General features: G+C 32.1%; 1 protein-coding gene across 4 annotated transcripts in view; it reads left to right on the top strand.

Annotated features, from left to right (window-relative positions):
- Nucleotides 1–17401, top strand: part of CHD1 (chromodomain helicase DNA binding protein 1) — an 84810-nt gene that overhangs the window by 32282 nt on the left and 35127 nt on the right. For all 4 annotated transcript variants that reach the window (XM_036280844.1, XM_036280843.1, XM_036280840.1 and 1 more), the window contains 14 exons: nucleotides 2036–2185; nucleotides 2325–2593; nucleotides 4207–4432; nucleotides 4816–4916; nucleotides 5119–5297; nucleotides 6143–6270; nucleotides 7049–7265; nucleotides 7893–7982; nucleotides 9002–9192; nucleotides 9853–10041; nucleotides 11538–11700; nucleotides 12523–12675; nucleotides 15230–15301; nucleotides 15761–15910. In XM_036280844.1, the coding sequence (XP_036136737.1) occupies nucleotides 2036–2185; nucleotides 2325–2593; nucleotides 4207–4432; nucleotides 4816–4916; nucleotides 5119–5297; nucleotides 6143–6270; nucleotides 7049–7265; nucleotides 7893–7982; nucleotides 9002–9192; nucleotides 9853–10041; nucleotides 11538–11700; nucleotides 12523–12675; nucleotides 15230–15301; nucleotides 15761–15910 (2278 nt within the window). The remainder of the gene's footprint in view (nucleotides 1–2035; nucleotides 2186–2324; nucleotides 2594–4206; nucleotides 4433–4815; nucleotides 4917–5118; nucleotides 5298–6142; nucleotides 6271–7048; nucleotides 7266–7892; nucleotides 7983–9001; nucleotides 9193–9852; nucleotides 10042–11537; nucleotides 11701–12522; nucleotides 12676–15229; nucleotides 15302–15760; nucleotides 15911–17401) is intronic.

Here is a 17401-nt window from a genome sequence, read left to right as displayed (position 1 = left end):
GATATTTACTTTCTCTATACAACTCATTCAGGAACTCATTATAATTTCCTAAAGTGTTAAGAATACTTAAGATTCTCAGTTCTGATACCTAGATGGTCTGAGATTTTTTTTCAAAAAACATTTTTCTATTGTCTTATTTTTCAATTTACGTTGCTATTTTGCACTTTTAATTTGGTGTGTCTGGCTTTGAATTTGGTATTCTACTTTATGCACTTGATCTTATGCATCTTGAATGTGAAGACTCGTACCTTTTATTAGTTTCTCAGAATTTAGTCATTGTATCTCTGGACATTTTCTCTTTCTATAAGTCTGGTACTACTATTAGTAAATGTAAATTTGTCTTGGATCATATCTGTTGTATATATCTATTGGATCATATATATATCCTACCTTCTAGGAATCTTACTGTATCATGTTTTTTATCTTTTGATTGCTGTGCTACAATCTGGCTAATTTTCTCGGATCTGTCTTCTAGTTTACTAAGTGCATTTTCAACTACTCTGTCTCATCCAGATACGTAACTTTAACTAAGAGTTAGTCATTTCTAAACTCAGGAAAGGTGCAAGCAAAGAATATTTTTAAAAAACGAGTAATTTGAGATGATTGATAGACTTGTCTTGTATATACAAATCAAAATTTATATAATAAAAATATGTAATGGAGCCCAGCCAGTGTGGCTCAGTGGTTGAGCGTCAATCCTTGCACCAAGAGGTCGCCACTTCGATTCCTGGTCAGGGCACGTGCCTGGGTTGTGGGCCCAATCCCCAGTGGGGGGGCCCACTGCAGGAGGCGGCCAGTCGATGTTCTCTCTCATCAATGTTTCTATCTCTCTCTCCCTCTCCATTCCTTTCTCTAAAATCAATAAAGAAATTAAAAAAAAAAAAAAAATGAAGTGGAGACTCATATATTCTGCCTCTTGTTACTTCTAATGTGTAAACTCTGCAAAGATTTCAAGATAAAGAATAATTTGTTTCTCTATTATGTTTTTATTATAAACCAGATCTTATATGTACTTGCTTATGTAACCATTAACATGGTTATGATGCAAGAGATGCAAAGCAATGGAGTAGAAGCAGACTGAGACTCTATATAGAGTTATATGCATAACAACTTAATGTGTATCTTTCATTTAGAGTAAATTTATGGCAGAATATTAACTCGTGCATCCAATATTTTTTTCTGTACATGTTGATTGGAATGAAATAGATTAAAAATAGTTATAAAGGTAATAATTGAAGATTAAGATGGGCTGATTTTTTTTTAAATGAATTTTTATTTCTAAACTTATTATTATTATTCAATATATTACAGATGTCTCTCCCTTTCCCCCCTCTTTGATTCCCTCCTCCCCACTCCCACCCAAAACGTCTATTTTTCTATACTCTTGTTTCTTGATGAACATGTACTGTTTTTAAAAATCAATTTTGACGGGTATATTTTTTAAATCAATACTATCTCTAGAAAATTGAAAGAGATTTGAGTTATTTTTTAGATCGCAAGTATAATCATTATACAAGATTTTAAAAATTATATCCTGTGGTTCTTAAAATTATCAGAATAACATTTATGTATTTGCCATTCATTGAGGTATAAAGTAAATGATTAACAAAACTCTGGAGTTATGGAAGAAATCTATAACAAATATTTTCTAGCATTTTTTTCTACAGACATTTAAATATTTTTATTTTTATTTATGTATATTTTTTAAATATGTTTTTATTGATTTTTTTAGAGAGATAGAAACATCGATGTGAGAGAGATACACCAATCGGCTTCCTCCACACCCCCTATTGGTGCTCGAGCCCACAAACCCAAGCATGTGCCCTGACTGGGGATCAAACCAGGACCTCTCAGTCCAATGCTCAATGTGCTGAGCCACACTGGCCAGCTTTAATGTTTTAGTATGCATGACAGCAACAATATTTTTAATATTCACTAGCATGCATTTGTATTTTACTATTTTCATATTTTATCAGATAAAGTTTGTTATACAATATTAGTATAAATAAATATATTTTATATTTTTTATATGCAGTGAAGATTGGCAGATGTCTGGGTCAGGATCTCCATCTCAGTCTGGTTCAGATTCAGAATCTGAAGAAGAAGGAGATAAAAGCAGTTGTGATGAAACAGAATCTGACTATGAGCCAAAAAACAAAGTTAAAAGCAGAAAACCTCAAAATAGGTAAGTGTGTTCTTGGTTTGATGTTGAAAATTGTTGGTTATAAAAGGTACTCATTCTTTTTGTATTTGTATATAGTTTTTCAATTCTGGTTTTATGCCATTGTTTCTGAAAACACCTCTCTCCCCTTATTCTTTCCTAGATGTAAGTCAAAAAGTGGAAAGAAGATTCTTGGACAAAAAAAGAGACAGATTGATTCATCTGAGGAGGAGGAGGATGAAGATTATGATAATGATAAAAGAAGTTCTCGTCGACAAGCAACTGTCAATGTGAGCTATAAGGAAGACGAAGAAATGAAAACAGATTCTGATGATCTACTTGAAGTCTGTGGAGAGGATGTTCCTCAACCTGAGGAAGAGGAATTTGAAACAATAGAACGGTTTATGGATTGTCGGATTGGGAGAAAAGGAGGTATGTTTGTTTGTTTTTTTAATTATTATTTGGTGGTTTCAATGATATTACTAGGTTAAATAAAGTGCTTCTTGAAAATTTTTCAATTTTGAAAACGAATATGGTAGATTTTCTTCTGTTTTACTTGTTTACTGTAAAATATACTTTGCTTAGCTTCAGTATTTTCTTCCCAACAAATACCTATTTGTCTTCAGTTTATATATTGCAGATAATTAGAAAATTTTAAACCTGTATATCTGAGTGTTTCTGTTGCTGTGCCTAAATAATAGTTGTTTAGGTACTTTTAATTTCACAGATTTCTTAAAAATATTTTTTTGTTTTATCTCAAATATATAGGTTTTTAGTTATCTTGACATGCATTTCCCCCCTTTCTGTATTATTGAGATATAATTGACATACAACATTGTATAAGTTTAAGTTGAACAGCATAATGCCTTAAATGTATTACAAAATGATTATCACAGTAAGTTTTGGTAACATTCATTTTCTCATAGATACAATAAAAAAAGAAAGAGCCCTGGCCAGTTTGGCTCAGCGGTTAGAGCGTCCGCCTGCGGTCCGGAGAGACCCGGGTTCGGTTCCCGCTAAGGGCATGTACCTCGGTTGCAGTTTGTCCCCGGCCCTGGTTGGTCGTGCGGGTGGCAGCCACTCGATGTGTCCCTTTCACATCGATGTTTCCCTCTCTCTCCCTTCCTCTCTCTCCCTCCCACTCTATCTGTGCAAAAAATGGAAAAATGTCCTCGGGTGAGGATTAAAAAAAAAAGAAAGAAAGAAATTTCTCGTCATGAGAACTTTTAGAATCTACTCTCTCAGTAACTTTCAAATATAGCAGTGTTAACTATAGACATCATGTTGTACATCCCAAAGTACTTATTTATCTTGTAACTGGAATTTTGAATCCTTGACCACTTTCATCATATTCCTTCCACCTCTGGTAACTATAAATCTAATCAGTTTTCTGTAAGTTTTTTTAAAACTTCATATATGAGATCATACAGATTTGTCTTTTTCTCTCTGACCTGTTTCAGCATAATGCCCTTAAAATCCATGTCACAATAGTAGATTTCCTTTCTCTTTTATGGTTGAATGTTATCTATCTATCTACACACACACACACACACATACATACATACATACATACATACATATATCTCAAACTTCTTTATCCATTTATCTGCTGATGGACACTTAGGTTGTTTCAGTGTCTTGGGTATTAATGAATAATGCTGCAGTGAACAAGGGCAGGTACAGATATTTCTTTGACATAATAATTTCAGACATGAAATTTTTAAAAATTTTAAGTTATTTTAGTTTATAATTATCAGTCTCTCAATCAGTAGTTATTGTAGATTGCTGTATGCTGTTAGATATGCCATTAACTTTTTACCTTTTTTTTTTCCTAATTTTAAAACTGAAGTGACTAAATTAGATGATTTTTCTGTTCTAAAATTCTGAATTTGTATTATATATGTAACTTCACATAAATTCCTGTATCCTGGTACTTGACCTAAGAGAGCATGTATTTTTCTATTTATATTCTTCAATTTTTTAAATTGAATTGGAAGTATTCCTGTAACAGAATTACAGGGAATGTATTGTGCTTTCTTTTTCAGCTACTGGTGCTACTACAACCATCTATGCAGTTGAAGCAGATGGTGACCCAAATGCAGGATTTGAGAAAAACAAGGAATCAGGAGAAATCCAGTATTTAATTAAATGGAAAGGATGGTCTCATATTCACAATACTTGGGAGACAGAAGAAACCCTTAAGCAGCAGAATGTTAGAGGAATGAAAAAATTGGATAATTATAAGAAGAAAGATCAGGAAACAAAAAGATGGTAAATATGTTTTATATTGTACTTAATATTTTTATAGATTGAAGATTATTACTAAGGTTTTTATTAATAAGGAATACATTATAAAGAATCAAATGATAACCTAAAATAATTTTTTTATGGAGATACTTGTATTTTATTTCAAGGTAAAAGTTCTTAGGAATAACTATACCCAGGTAACAGTCACATAAAATCTGTCTCATATATTATGAATTTTGAAAATTAAAAATTAATGATGCTTTATTTTTGTTTCAATTTCTTTATTTTTTAAACTGGTTCACAAGATGAGTGGCAAAATGGGAGATTTTGTGCTACTGATAGTTTTGGGGGGATAGGTTATTTCGGCGACATTCTGAAGTCTGTCCCTGAATTTAATAATCTTTCAGGTTGAAAAATGCTTCTCCAGAAGATGTAGAATATTATAATTGCCAGCAAGAACTTACAGATGATCTACATAAACAGTATCAAATAGTGGAGCGAATAATTGGTTAGTAATAAATAATTTTAATTAAACATCTGAAAAAAATGTTAAATTTACTGTTTACATATTAAACAGTAGCTTGCTTTTACTATATAATATTGTAAAGCAAATGACTGATTTTTTACTTGTGTGGTTTTTACCAAGAATTACTCACTGGATAAGATTTAATATAAAAAGGAAATAAATAAATATCTTATTTATCTCACAGCTCATTCCAATCAAAAGTCAGCAGCTGGTTATCCTGATTATTATTGCAAATGGCAGGGCCTTCCATACTCAGAATGCAGCTGGGAGGATGGTGCTCTCATTTCCAAAAAGTTTCAAGCATGTATAGATGAATATTTTAGCAGAAATCAATCAAAAACCACTCCTTTTAAAGATTGCAAAGTGAGTATTGTTTGATGTTTTTAATAATTGAAATGTATTTATGCATTATAAATATTACGAGCCCAGGTTAGAGAGTTGGATCTTGATTTTGGATAGGCTAAGGAAGAGAACTGTTTGGTTGGTAGATCTGATAGGAAATGATGTTTCTGTAACACTCTATGATCTTAGATGTGGCACTTATAGCCTTGGTGAATAAAACTGTGTCAGAAAGAGGATAAATTGGTGGTGGTAGTTGTGGTGAGTAAGTTGGGGAGACCAAATAGAGAAAATCCCTTGGAAACTAGGTGTATATGATTGATTTAAAAGGTAGTGAATATTTTCTTTGAAGTTAGGAAAGGAAAAGAGACATGTACCTATAAGAAGGTATCCAGGCCTACCATGCCTAATACAAGATCTTTGTTCTTTAAGTTATTATTAATGTTAGTTTTAGGGTCTAAATACCACTAGGATTTGTTTTCTTATTAGAAGATTGAATTAAATGAATGGTAATTTAGAAATCAGAAATCAAATGGGAGGGTAAGCCAGTTTTATGGTTTATTTCTAGGTCTGGGTTGGAGTAATGGTTAAGTGAATGAGTAACATAGCTTTTGAAATACATGAGACCTAAATATTTCAGTTAGGGACTTATCTCTTTAATTTTTCGTTCAAAAGGAGGGCAAAATACTTTCCTGTATATTCTTGTTATAATAATAAAAAAGTCTTTGAATCCTCAGATATGTTTTGAGTCATGGAATTTCTGAGCTTGATGATTTGAGATATTTCAAATTTTATGGTAAAAGCTGAGACTTTTTTCATTCTTTCTTACATTTAATAATTTTTTATATTAACATTTATTTCTACTAAAGGTATTAAAACAAAGGCCAAGATTTGTAGCCCTAAAGAAGCAGCCATCCTATATTGGAGGACATGAGGGTTTAGAATTAAGAGATTATCAACTAAATGGTTTAAATTGGCTTGCTCACTCTTGGTGCAAGTAAGTGTATTTTGAATCATCTGTTTAATTTGTGAGAGTACGAAGTTTACAATTACAGGATTTGGAAAAGATTTCCACCAACGTAAAGGATGATACCCTTTAGTATTTATATGCAAGTCTTTGAATTTTCTTATATATAAACAATACTTTCTGCATACTAAGAAGAAAAACAAGTGCAATTTTGAGTTTAACCTGTTTGTTGCAGTACTTAAATAAGTTTTTATTGAAGTTAAACTCAGAATATATATACATTCCTATCCCACACTAGTCCTGGGCTATATCTCTTTCCCCCAGTTATTTCTGATATCCAGTTAGCCCTCCATTCTTTCCCCTCTCTCCTGTATCCCATTATCCATTATTGGCAATATAAGGTGACTCCAGGGTGCAATTTTTAAAAAAAACTTGACCACAGCTATAGTTTTTGCTGCTATGTGTTCTTCCTACTTACTTTTTACTTAATATATTTGGACTGTACCAGTTAAAGCTGGATTGAGTTCCCGGCTATGTAATTAATTAATTGAAAAATACTTTCAATTTTTAAGATTCTTCTGGCCTAAAATGGTAAATTCCCTCTACTTCTCCTACACTAGTACAAAATCCTTTATAGTTATTATTTATAGCTAATAAAAGTGGCATATTGTATATAATACCTATCAGATTAATGTTATTTAACTGGTCATATAAACTTATACATGGGTTATGAAAGATAATTTTTTGTTTTTTGTTTTGTAAATTTGAGACTTTATTGCATACATGATTTTTATTTTTAACTTTGTAGAGGAAATAGTTGCATACTTGCTGATGAAATGGGCCTTGGAAAAACAATACAGACGATCTCATTTCTGAACTATTTGTTTCATGAACATCAGTTATACGGACCTTTTCTATTAGTAGTGCCACTCTCCACTCTCACTTCCTGGCAAAGGGAAATTCAGACATGGGCTTCTCAAATGAATGCTGTGGTTTATTTGGGTGACATTAACAGCAGAAACATGGTAAGTAGTTTCTTCACAAATTTATGAGATCTAGGACTACTTTGTATTTGTCTTTGCAGTCTTAGCTTGCATAGAACTTGCCAAAAAGTAAGTACTCAATACATATTTTATTGGATGTAATTAAAAATCAATTTTGGGTTTAGTGTTACTTTACAGATTGTGTTTTCTTATGAAGGGTTTCAGATATGTACAAAATCAGACAGAAGAGTATAGTAAACCTTCATGTGCCTATCTCCAGCTTTCCAGTTTTAACTCATCATCAGTTTGTTTCATCTGTACCACTATGTGGTACTTTCCTCTATTATTGTGAAGCAAATATCAGTTATCATATTCATTCATAAATGTTATTAAATGAGTTAATCACTAGTGTTGTGTTAACTTTCTTCAGTGAGAAATGTACATACTGTATTAAGGATGTATCTGCTTTATTTTATAGAAGATTTTTATATATTTTACTTACATGGTTAACATAGGTGGTTGGACTGTATAAAGAATAATTTAAACTATTTTATTACATAAACATATAAACATAATTTTTGTGTGTTTTGAATGGATTTTATTTTTATATTCAAGTAAAAGAATGCTTTTAATATGTGTCTTAAAATTATCTTTAAAATTTCTTGATAGATAAGAACTCATGAATGGATGCATCCCCAGACCAAACGGTTAAAATTTAATATACTGTTAACAACTTATGAAATTTTATTGAAGGATAAGGTGTGTATTACCTATATTTCTGTTTGATTAATGTCAGTTTTTCCTTTACAATGTGTTGTGGATAGGATGAGAAGATAACTTAAGGGTCAGCAAACTGTAGCCTGTGGGTAAATCTGGCTTATTTTTTGTGACCTTTGAACTAAGTTTGATATTTACATTTTTAAAGGTTGTAACAAACAAATCAAAGAATATGCAACACAGACCATACATTTGTCTGCAAAGCCTAAAATATTTATCATCTGACTCTAAATAAAAGTTTGCCATCTCCTGACTTACATGAAACTAGTTTGGTGTAGTGTCTATTAATTTATGAGAGGAGGAAGGTAGCTAACAGGACTGAGCTACCAGTGCATTTAGCACTGTGCTAAATCCTTTATTGCTATTGTCTAATTTCTTTATAGTTAATAGCTCGGGTAATTCTCATTTACTTTATAAGTTACTGCTATCTCTACTTTATTGGAAAGAAAAATCAAGTCTCAAAAGGTTAATGAACTTACCTAATTTCATGCAACTATTAAGTAACAGAATCAGTCCTGTCTCTGTTTTAAGTCGGAGACCCATGTTTATATATGAGAAATCTACAGTTCATAGAAACTACAATGAGTTCTACACTTGGATTGAGACGTTGTTTCAAATTTATATTACATTTTCTCCAAATTGACATTAACAGAGGCTTTTACTAGATTTAGGTTAAAAATGTCTTATAAAATTTTTAAATAATACTGTTTTTCTTCCTTTTTTTCAGTCTGTAAGCTAATAAAATTTTTCGCTTGATATTACGCTCTTTTCTAATGGCTAAATTGGTCATGGAAGGAACTTTATTTTGCATATTCAATTACTTGATTTGAGGATACTAGTTAATCTTTAAATGATAATTTTTATTTGAAATATGAGATAGGTTTGTTTTTCATTTTAATTTGCCTTATTTTAATAATTTGAATTCAGGTCAAATGGGAAACATAAGTTTGAATTCAATTTCTCTCTCAAAATATTAACTATGCTTTTCTGCTTATTTTAAGGCATTCCTTGGCGGTCTAAATTGGGCATTTATAGGTGTAGATGAAGCACATCGATTAAAGAATGATGATTCTCTTCTGTATAAAACTTTAATAGACTTCAAGTCCAATCACCGTCTCCTTATCACTGGAACTCCTCTACAAAACTCCCTTAAAGAGCTCTGGTCTTTGCTTCATTTCATTATGCCGGAAAAGTAAGATAAATTGAGATACACAATTTTAATGTTTTTATGATGCTAAGTTTAGCAAAAATAACTAATGTAGGTAAATAATGTAGGAGGTTTTAGTGCCCTAAAACATTGGCCCATAGATTATTAAGAAGGAAAAAGAGGAAAATGGGATATTTTATATTTGTAGTACTATTTTAATTTTGTAAATAAATAAGCATGATTACATTTATAATAAAAGTTGATTTTGCCCATGTTCAAAATATAACTTGCTTAAAACGCTCAAAACTTATTACCTTGTTGGTAATCCTATTTTCTGAATTAGGAAAACTAGACTAGATGTATATAACAACTTTTTCAAGGTCACATACATACTCTCTCTTTAGTTTCAGAACTTTAAGTTTATATCATTCGAGAAATATTTCGGTGACAATTACTCCACATTTGAAAATTCTTCTTCTTTATTTAATTCAAAGAGGATAATAATTTTTATAAAATAACTCCTTATATTTTATCTTTATACAGATATATAATGGACTTGTTGGAACGATAATATTAAAACTAACTAATTTTAGCTAATATTTTCCTTTAGAAAAATCTGTTTTTTGTTGACCTATGAATATCCTGAAAAATCTCATATGCAATTAGACTTTTTTAGTGATTTTCCCATTTTCTTAAATTTGTAAGGTTTTCTTCCTGGGAAGATTTTGAAGAAGAACATGGCAAAGGCAGAGAATATGGTTATGCAAGCCTCCACAAGGAACTTGAGCCGTTTCTGTTACGCAGGGTTAAGAAAGATGTGGAAAAATCGCTTCCTGCTAAGGTTGAGCAGATTTTAAGAATGGAAATGAGTGCTTTACAAAAACAGTATTACAAGTAAGTTGTAAACTAAGCACATGATCTGAACATTTAATTCTAAAAAAGCCTTTCTATATTTGTCACATTGAGCTGCTCTCCCCCCACCCCCGGAGGATCTTCAAACAGTAAGAATTCTTGAATTCTGCAGCATATATAGGCAAAGAGAAATTTATTGGCATGTCCAATGCCATCGCCCATCATGGGTGATACAAGACTAAGTAATTTACCTTCCAACACATCATTAGTTGCTTTGCTCTACTTCATACTGTTGCTTTATAGAGGGTTTATTTTAAGTGTTAGGATTTCCATGGTACTAAGGCATTATTATGTAATTATGATAATTATGTAATGGACAGATAGAGTAAGAGGCCAGAAAGAGAAACTTAGAAAAAAATTTAGGTCTTTTTTTTAAATCCTCACCAGTGGATAATTTATCTTCAGATAGAGTGGGAAGAAGGGGGAGGGAGAGATAAAGAGACATCCATGTGAGAGAGACACATCCACTGGTTGCCTCTCCCATGACCCCGACCAGGGCTGTGGACTCACTGCAACCAAGTTAGGTGCCCTTGACCGGAATCAAAACTGTGACTCTGGTCCACAGGCTGACGCTCAAACCGCTGAGCCAAATGGACCAGGGCTGTCATTTTCATATTAATATTAATAGATCATTTTGTATAAATTATGCATGTCAGATTTATATAGTGATGAATCAAAAAAATTTTTTCCTGATACACATTTAAACATATAATTGCATAAAATGTACTGCTACATGCATTTGAATTCTCAGAAAAATATTTTATAGTAAAATCTTTAAGGAACATACATTTAAAAAAATAAACTTATTGTATGAGTTTTAGGTTTTTATTATGGAAAATTTCCATATACTAAAAGAGAATAATATAATATACTCCCATCACTCAACTCAGTTTTTTTCAACTCATAGCCAGTCTTTATCTGTAGCCACCTCCACTTCCCCATTTTGAAGCAAATCAGAGAGATACAACTATTTTAAATCCCTTTGAAGAACACTGTAAAAAGGAAAATAAAAAGACGGTAGAAACAAAGAGGATCTTGGTGAGAAGAAATGTGTATAAGTTGGAGTAATAAAATAATCACCCATAATTTTTCTATAACTTGTGTAATTGTAATTTAGAGAAGGCAATGAGGCTAAACTAGGTATTCTGTGAGATTTCTTTTAGGTCTGTGCATTAGCTGCTAATAGAGTGAAACTTACAGGAAGGTAAATAATATAATTGACCACTTTTAAAGTAAAATTTTGAGGAAAGCTCACATTAAGCCTTTACCATCTATAATTAATGGCACAGATAGCAAGTTATCATTAGTCTTATGAAAGAGGTTTATCAGTCTTATGAACAAGATTTGGTTCATTATATGAAGCTTTACACTTCCTAATGGTGCAGTTTTGCTTTGATGCATGTTTTTTATGGTTTTAGAATTCATCCTGGTAATTGTTCTCTGCTAAACATAATTTTCATATATATATTTTTAAACAGATGGATATTAACTAGGAATTACAAAGCCCTCAGCAAAGGTTCCAAGGGCAGTACCTCAGGCTTTTTGAATATTATGATGGAGCTAAAGAAATGTTGTAATCACTGCTACCTCATTAAACCACCAGACAATAATGAATTCTATAATAAACAGGAGGCCTTACAAGTAAGAATTTTCAAATACTGTAATTTTGGTCAAACAAAATTCTAGAAATGTTTATTTCAGTTATAACTGAAAATGGCTTTAATATATTGGTTAGAAGTTCTCTTTGATTAATGGTATATCAAGTTAATGGTGTTTTTTATCTTTTAGTCTTTATCAAAACCTTTAAAATAATGTATCCAATTAATATTTTGATCATTTTTCTAAAAATGGATCTAATTATGGCTGTTGTAATTTATTTAGCAAAAATCTCATTGTATTTCTAATTGTGAAAAAAATTTACTAATAGTGATTATGCTGAATTTGTAATATGGCAAATGGTAGTCTTAAGGAGGATATCTTGATTTCAGATCTTACCCTTCCTTCTGGAAGACAAATGAGAAGTGTGAACCAAAGCATAGTTACCATCCAGCCACAGTAGTGCTTTGAAATGCTAGGATCCATGTATAGATTAGAATATATTTTCTTACTCTTAAAACCTTTGAATGCTTAGTTTCTCCTTCTATGCAGTGTATTGTTCTTCAGCTTAGATTTTTGGAGACATGTAATAAATAGCAAACAGAGTGAAACTGTGTCTTTTTTTCTCTTGAAAATACAGCAGAAACCTAGGTGCCAAGTGGCAAGGAAAATTTTAGCCTAAAGCATAGAGCTAAATGATAAAGTTCGTGCTAGAAGATTTGGTAAACTGAAAATAACTTTTCCAACATTATAAAAATTTTAAATCTCAATTTGAAATAAGTAAACTGAAGTATTAAGTGGGGCATTTGTTTCATTTGATTAGTTCTTTTAAAAATTCTAATAGTTGTTAATTTGTTGTTTCCTTAGCACTTAATCCGTAGTAGCGGAAAATTGATTCTTCTTGACAAGCTGTTAATTCGCCTAAGAGAAAGAGGCAATAGAGTTCTTATTTTTTCTCAAATGGTGCGGATGTTAGATATACTTGCAGAATATTTGAAATATCGTCAGTTCCCCTTTCAAGTAAGCATTTCATTTTGTCACTTTTGTTGATTTTAATTTCATGTAATTCCTCAGCATGTTCTATAAACTTCTGAAATTCTTTTATAAATGAAGATTTTGATATGAACTATTTTAAGTAAAATATATGTTTAAACATTCTATTTGTCATTATTCCTTTTTCTTCTTGACCTTACATTTAGCAGCAAAGCAATTTTTATTTTTTTTTTAATTCTGTATTTCTCTTCTATTCTGAAATCTAAAGGAGCATCCTTATGTATTAGGCTTCAGTCTGAGGAAGGAGAAAAGAGAGCGGTCCTTGTGAATGCTACCAGGACAGTTGCAGATTCTGAAGATTTATGTGCTTATGATTCTAATGCATAGTTTGCTGAATAAAATTAGATGGCTTTAGAGAAGATACCAGAGACTAAAATGGGCTTATATTTCATCTATTCAGTATTTATTTTTAAATCCATTCAACATAATTAAAGTAAATACAGATGAGTGTTTAATGTTAGAGTCAGGTGCTAGTTCCAGTACTTATGTCTAATAATTTCAATCCAATATATACAGCTAGTGAATTATGTGTATTTAGTTCAGGGAGTAAAATAGAAGTAGAATTATAACGGTCAGCCTCAACACACATAATCTCTGCTCCGTTGGAGTTACAGCCTGGTGTGGGAGATAGACATTAAGTGGGTAATTACAAATATAACATTATAACTCTGGTATGTGCTATGAAGGACAGGTGTTTGGTGATGTGAACATGATTGAGAAATATGTAATCATTTAAGGAAAAAGGAAGAGCCCATTGATTTTTTTTTTTTTTTTTTTTAATCCTCACCGGAGGATATTTTTCCATTTTTTGTACAGATAGAGAGGGAGGGAGAGAGAGGAAGGGAGAGAGAGAGAGAAACATCGACGTGAAGGGACACATCGAGTGGCTGCCACCCGCACGACCAACCAGGGCCGGGGACAAACTGCAACTGAAGCACGTGCCGTTAGCGGTAACCGAACCCGGGTCTCTCCGGACCGCAGGCCGATGCTCTAACCGCTGAGCCAAACTGGCCAGGGCCCATTGATTTTGTTTTTAATTGAGATATTTCTGTTCCATACAATTCGTCCATTTAAAAGTATACAATTCATTGGTTTTTAATATTCACAGCTACATGTACCCCTTACCACAGTCAATTATAGAATGTTTTTACCATCTCAAAAATAAACTGTACCCTTTAGTTATTACCGCTCTGTCCCCCCATACCACCCCAGCTCTGTTGGTTTGTTTTTAGACAAGTTGTTATGTGTCCATGGTCAAATAAAAATGTGCAGACCTGGCTTGGTGGTTCAGTGGGTTGGAGCATTGTCCCGTATACCAGAAGGTTGCAGGTTTGATTCCTGATCACTCATACATACCTAGGTTGCGGGTTTGGTCCCCAGTTGGGGCATGTACAGGAGGCAACAGATTGATATTTCTCACATAGATGTTTCTCTCTCCCTCTTCCTTTCTCTTTAAAATCAATAAAAACATATCATCAAGTGATAATTAAAAATATACATATGTGTAGATTTATACAGAAGTATAGTGTGTGTGTGTGTGTGTGTGTGTGTGTGTGTGTGTTACAGAAGTATTAGTAAGCAACTGTTCTCGGTCCCTAATCCCTTCTCATTTCCAGATCACTTCCCAGAGAGAATCACCTTTAACTTTATTTTGGTTTAGGTCATGCTTCAAAAAATTATATACCACTATTTTAAAAAAGTGTTTTCTAATTGTAATTTTTAGTGAAAAAGAAACACTATTTAAAATTTTATTTTTATTTTGGACATTTGTTGGGTAGCTAATGTTTAGTAAGCACTTAGTATATCAGACACCATGCCAAATGTTTTACTACTTTCTCTTGCTGAGTCCTCTGTATTCTATGAAGTAAGTAGTACTAATATGTCCGTTTACTGAAGAGGAAACAGACAAGGAGAGGAGTCAAATCACTTGCCCAAGGCATCCATGAATACTCAAATGTGCATTATTTGACTAGAGCCCCAAATCAGTGATTCTCAAACTTTAACTGGAGGGTTTTTCTGGACCTCCAGAGTTTCACCAGTTTGGGTTAGAGCTCACTAATTTGCATTTCTAAAATGTATTTCTTACAGAAGGTCTTAGGCAGAATGACAACCTATGCTCTTTACTATTGGGGGAAGCAGTGCTTGTAGTTAAGAGCACAGACTCCAGAGACAGAATGTCTGGTCATTATTTTGCTGCCTAAAAAGTACTTTCTACTCTTATAATCTTAGTAAAAGCAATGCTGTATTTTTAAAAAAATATTTTTTATTTTATTTTTAGAGAGAGAGGAAGGGAGAGAGATATCGATGTGAGAGAAATACATCAATTGAGTACCTCCTGCATGACCCCTACCTGGGATTGAGTCCACTACCTGGGCCTCTCAGTCCATGGGATGACACTCAGGCCACTGAGCCACACCGGCTGGGCACAACGCTGCATTTTATGCATACTTAATTTTATAATTTTAATTCTTTAAAAATTTTAAACAATTATTTAGTGATATTTTAATGTGTTTTATTCTAGAGATTAGATGGATCAATAAAAGGGGAGTTGAGGAAACAAGCTCTAGATCATTTTAATGCTGAAGGATCAGAGGTATGGATGCTTTTAAAATTACAAATTGTTTTAGTCATTATTTTTGTTTTAGTTATTATTTTTATCATACTTGTAGTTTTTTTGTTTTTTTTTTTTTAAGTCTTATTGGTACGAGCCAATTTCGATTTATAAATCAGGTTTTTAAATCAATATTGTATGTTAAGTTTTTAGAATTTTACCCTTCTTATCAATACTCTTTCAGCATAAGACAGTTAATTTGCTTCAAAGTAAATTACCCATTTTCATTGAAATGTTTTTTTTTTTAATTTGATGTTTATTTTTCCCATGTATTTTCCAGCTATATTTTGGAGTTTTTTTTTTGTTTGGTTGGTTGGTTCTTTCAGGTTTATTGGTAAAAACGTTTTTAAATTCAAAAAGTTATGTAAAATTGTCATATTGATGATTTACAATTATAAGTTAGAAGAATTTAAAATTGTGACTATTTATAATTTCTTATAGGATTTCTGCTTTTTGCTTTCCACAAGAGCCGGAGGTCTAGGAATTAATTTAGCCTCTGCTGATACTGTGGTTATATTTGATTCTGATTGGAATCCACAAAATGATCTTCAGGCACAGGCTAGAGCTCATCGAATTGGACAAAAGAAACAGGTATTTTTTATTCCCTGTGTTTAACTCTTTAGAATCTTTTTGTCATCTGTGTGATCTTGGTTTATCCTCCTGGTAAGGTCATATTGCTATTTAATAGATAGTGTACTAAGGAACTCAAATTTATGAAAATCACCTGGGAAGTCTGACAGACCTGAGATAACTATACCTACATAGAGTCACTCTCTTTTATTTATTATTTAAAAATATGTTTCTATTGAGTTTTTTAGGGAAAGAGGAAGGGAGAGAGACATTTTGTAAACATGTTTTTGTAAACATTCATGTTTTCTACTGAAAGATATCCATAGTTTTTAAAATGTTTTTATTCGGATAATTGTCATAAAACTGCCTTGTTAAGAATATATCATGCTTCTTTTTATAATTTTTTATACTCTGAAACAGCATAGCATAGCCCCTAAGTGAAAGCTTATTTAAAGTAGAAACATCGATCAGCTGCCTCCTGCACACCCCAAACTAGGAATCAAGCCTGCAACCTGGGCATGTGCCCTGATGGGAATTGAACTAGGACCTCTTAGTCCATGAGACGTTGCTTAATTCACTGAGCCAAACTAGCCGGGCAGAATCACTCTCTTTTAATCATGCATTCTGTTTACATTTGTAGAATATATTGTTTTTAATTTAGTATATAAACTTTAAAATGTCTTCATTTTATCTTAACTGTTTTAACTATTGAAAGTGATTTGCTTAGTACATTGCTACCTTTTCGTTAGCTTGTATTTATACCTGTGCATATAAGTTTCTATATGCAAAAAGAAATTCTCTTTTTATAGTTTTTGTACAACTGTCTGGCAGTTGTACTAGGCCTTGAGAAAAAATGTCATCCTTTGAATGCCTTGGTCCTTGTATTTTAATTCATTTACCTCCATCTAATGTAGTACTTCTTAAACTTTTCAAAGCAGGAGATATGAGTAAATATCACAAAAAGGCTTAGCACATGTATAATGCTTTTGTAAACATTCATGTTTTCTACTGAAAGATATCCATAGTTTTTAAAATGTTTTTATTCGGATAATTGTCATAAAACTGCCTTGTTAAGAATATATCATGCTTCTTTTTATAATTTTTTATACTCTGAAACAGCATAGCATGCCCCTAAGTGAAAGCTTATTTAAAGTAGTGGTTCTCAACTTCATCAGAACAAGTGACCCCTTTTTATAACAACTGTTTTTAGTATCCACCTTTTCTATTTTGAAATGGATACATATAATTTGAAAAATTATTCTAATGCCATAAGTTATTTAGGGGGAAAAAAAAGTTATTTTCAAATATGTATTTCAACATATATCACATGAATAATTTTAGAGTTGAGAGAATAAGAACAGGATTCATTCTCCATAAGAACAACAAAGGAAGGAAAGAGCAAGGGTATATGCATAAGAGGATAAAAACTAGTAATGATAATAACAGACTTATTTGTATGTTATAAAGAGAAGGGAACTTAAAGTGTGGATGACAACATGCCAAGGCAAATTA

The sequence above is a fragment of the Molossus molossus genome, unplaced genomic scaffold (genome assembly GCF_014108415.1).
Source record: "Molossus molossus isolate mMolMol1 unplaced genomic scaffold, mMolMol1.p scaffold_m16_p_3, whole genome shotgun sequence".
NCBI lineage: Eukaryota > Metazoa > Chordata > Mammalia > Chiroptera > Molossidae > Molossus > Molossus molossus.
Note: the sequence above shows the minus strand (reverse complement) of the source record. Positions and strands in the feature narration are given on the sequence as shown.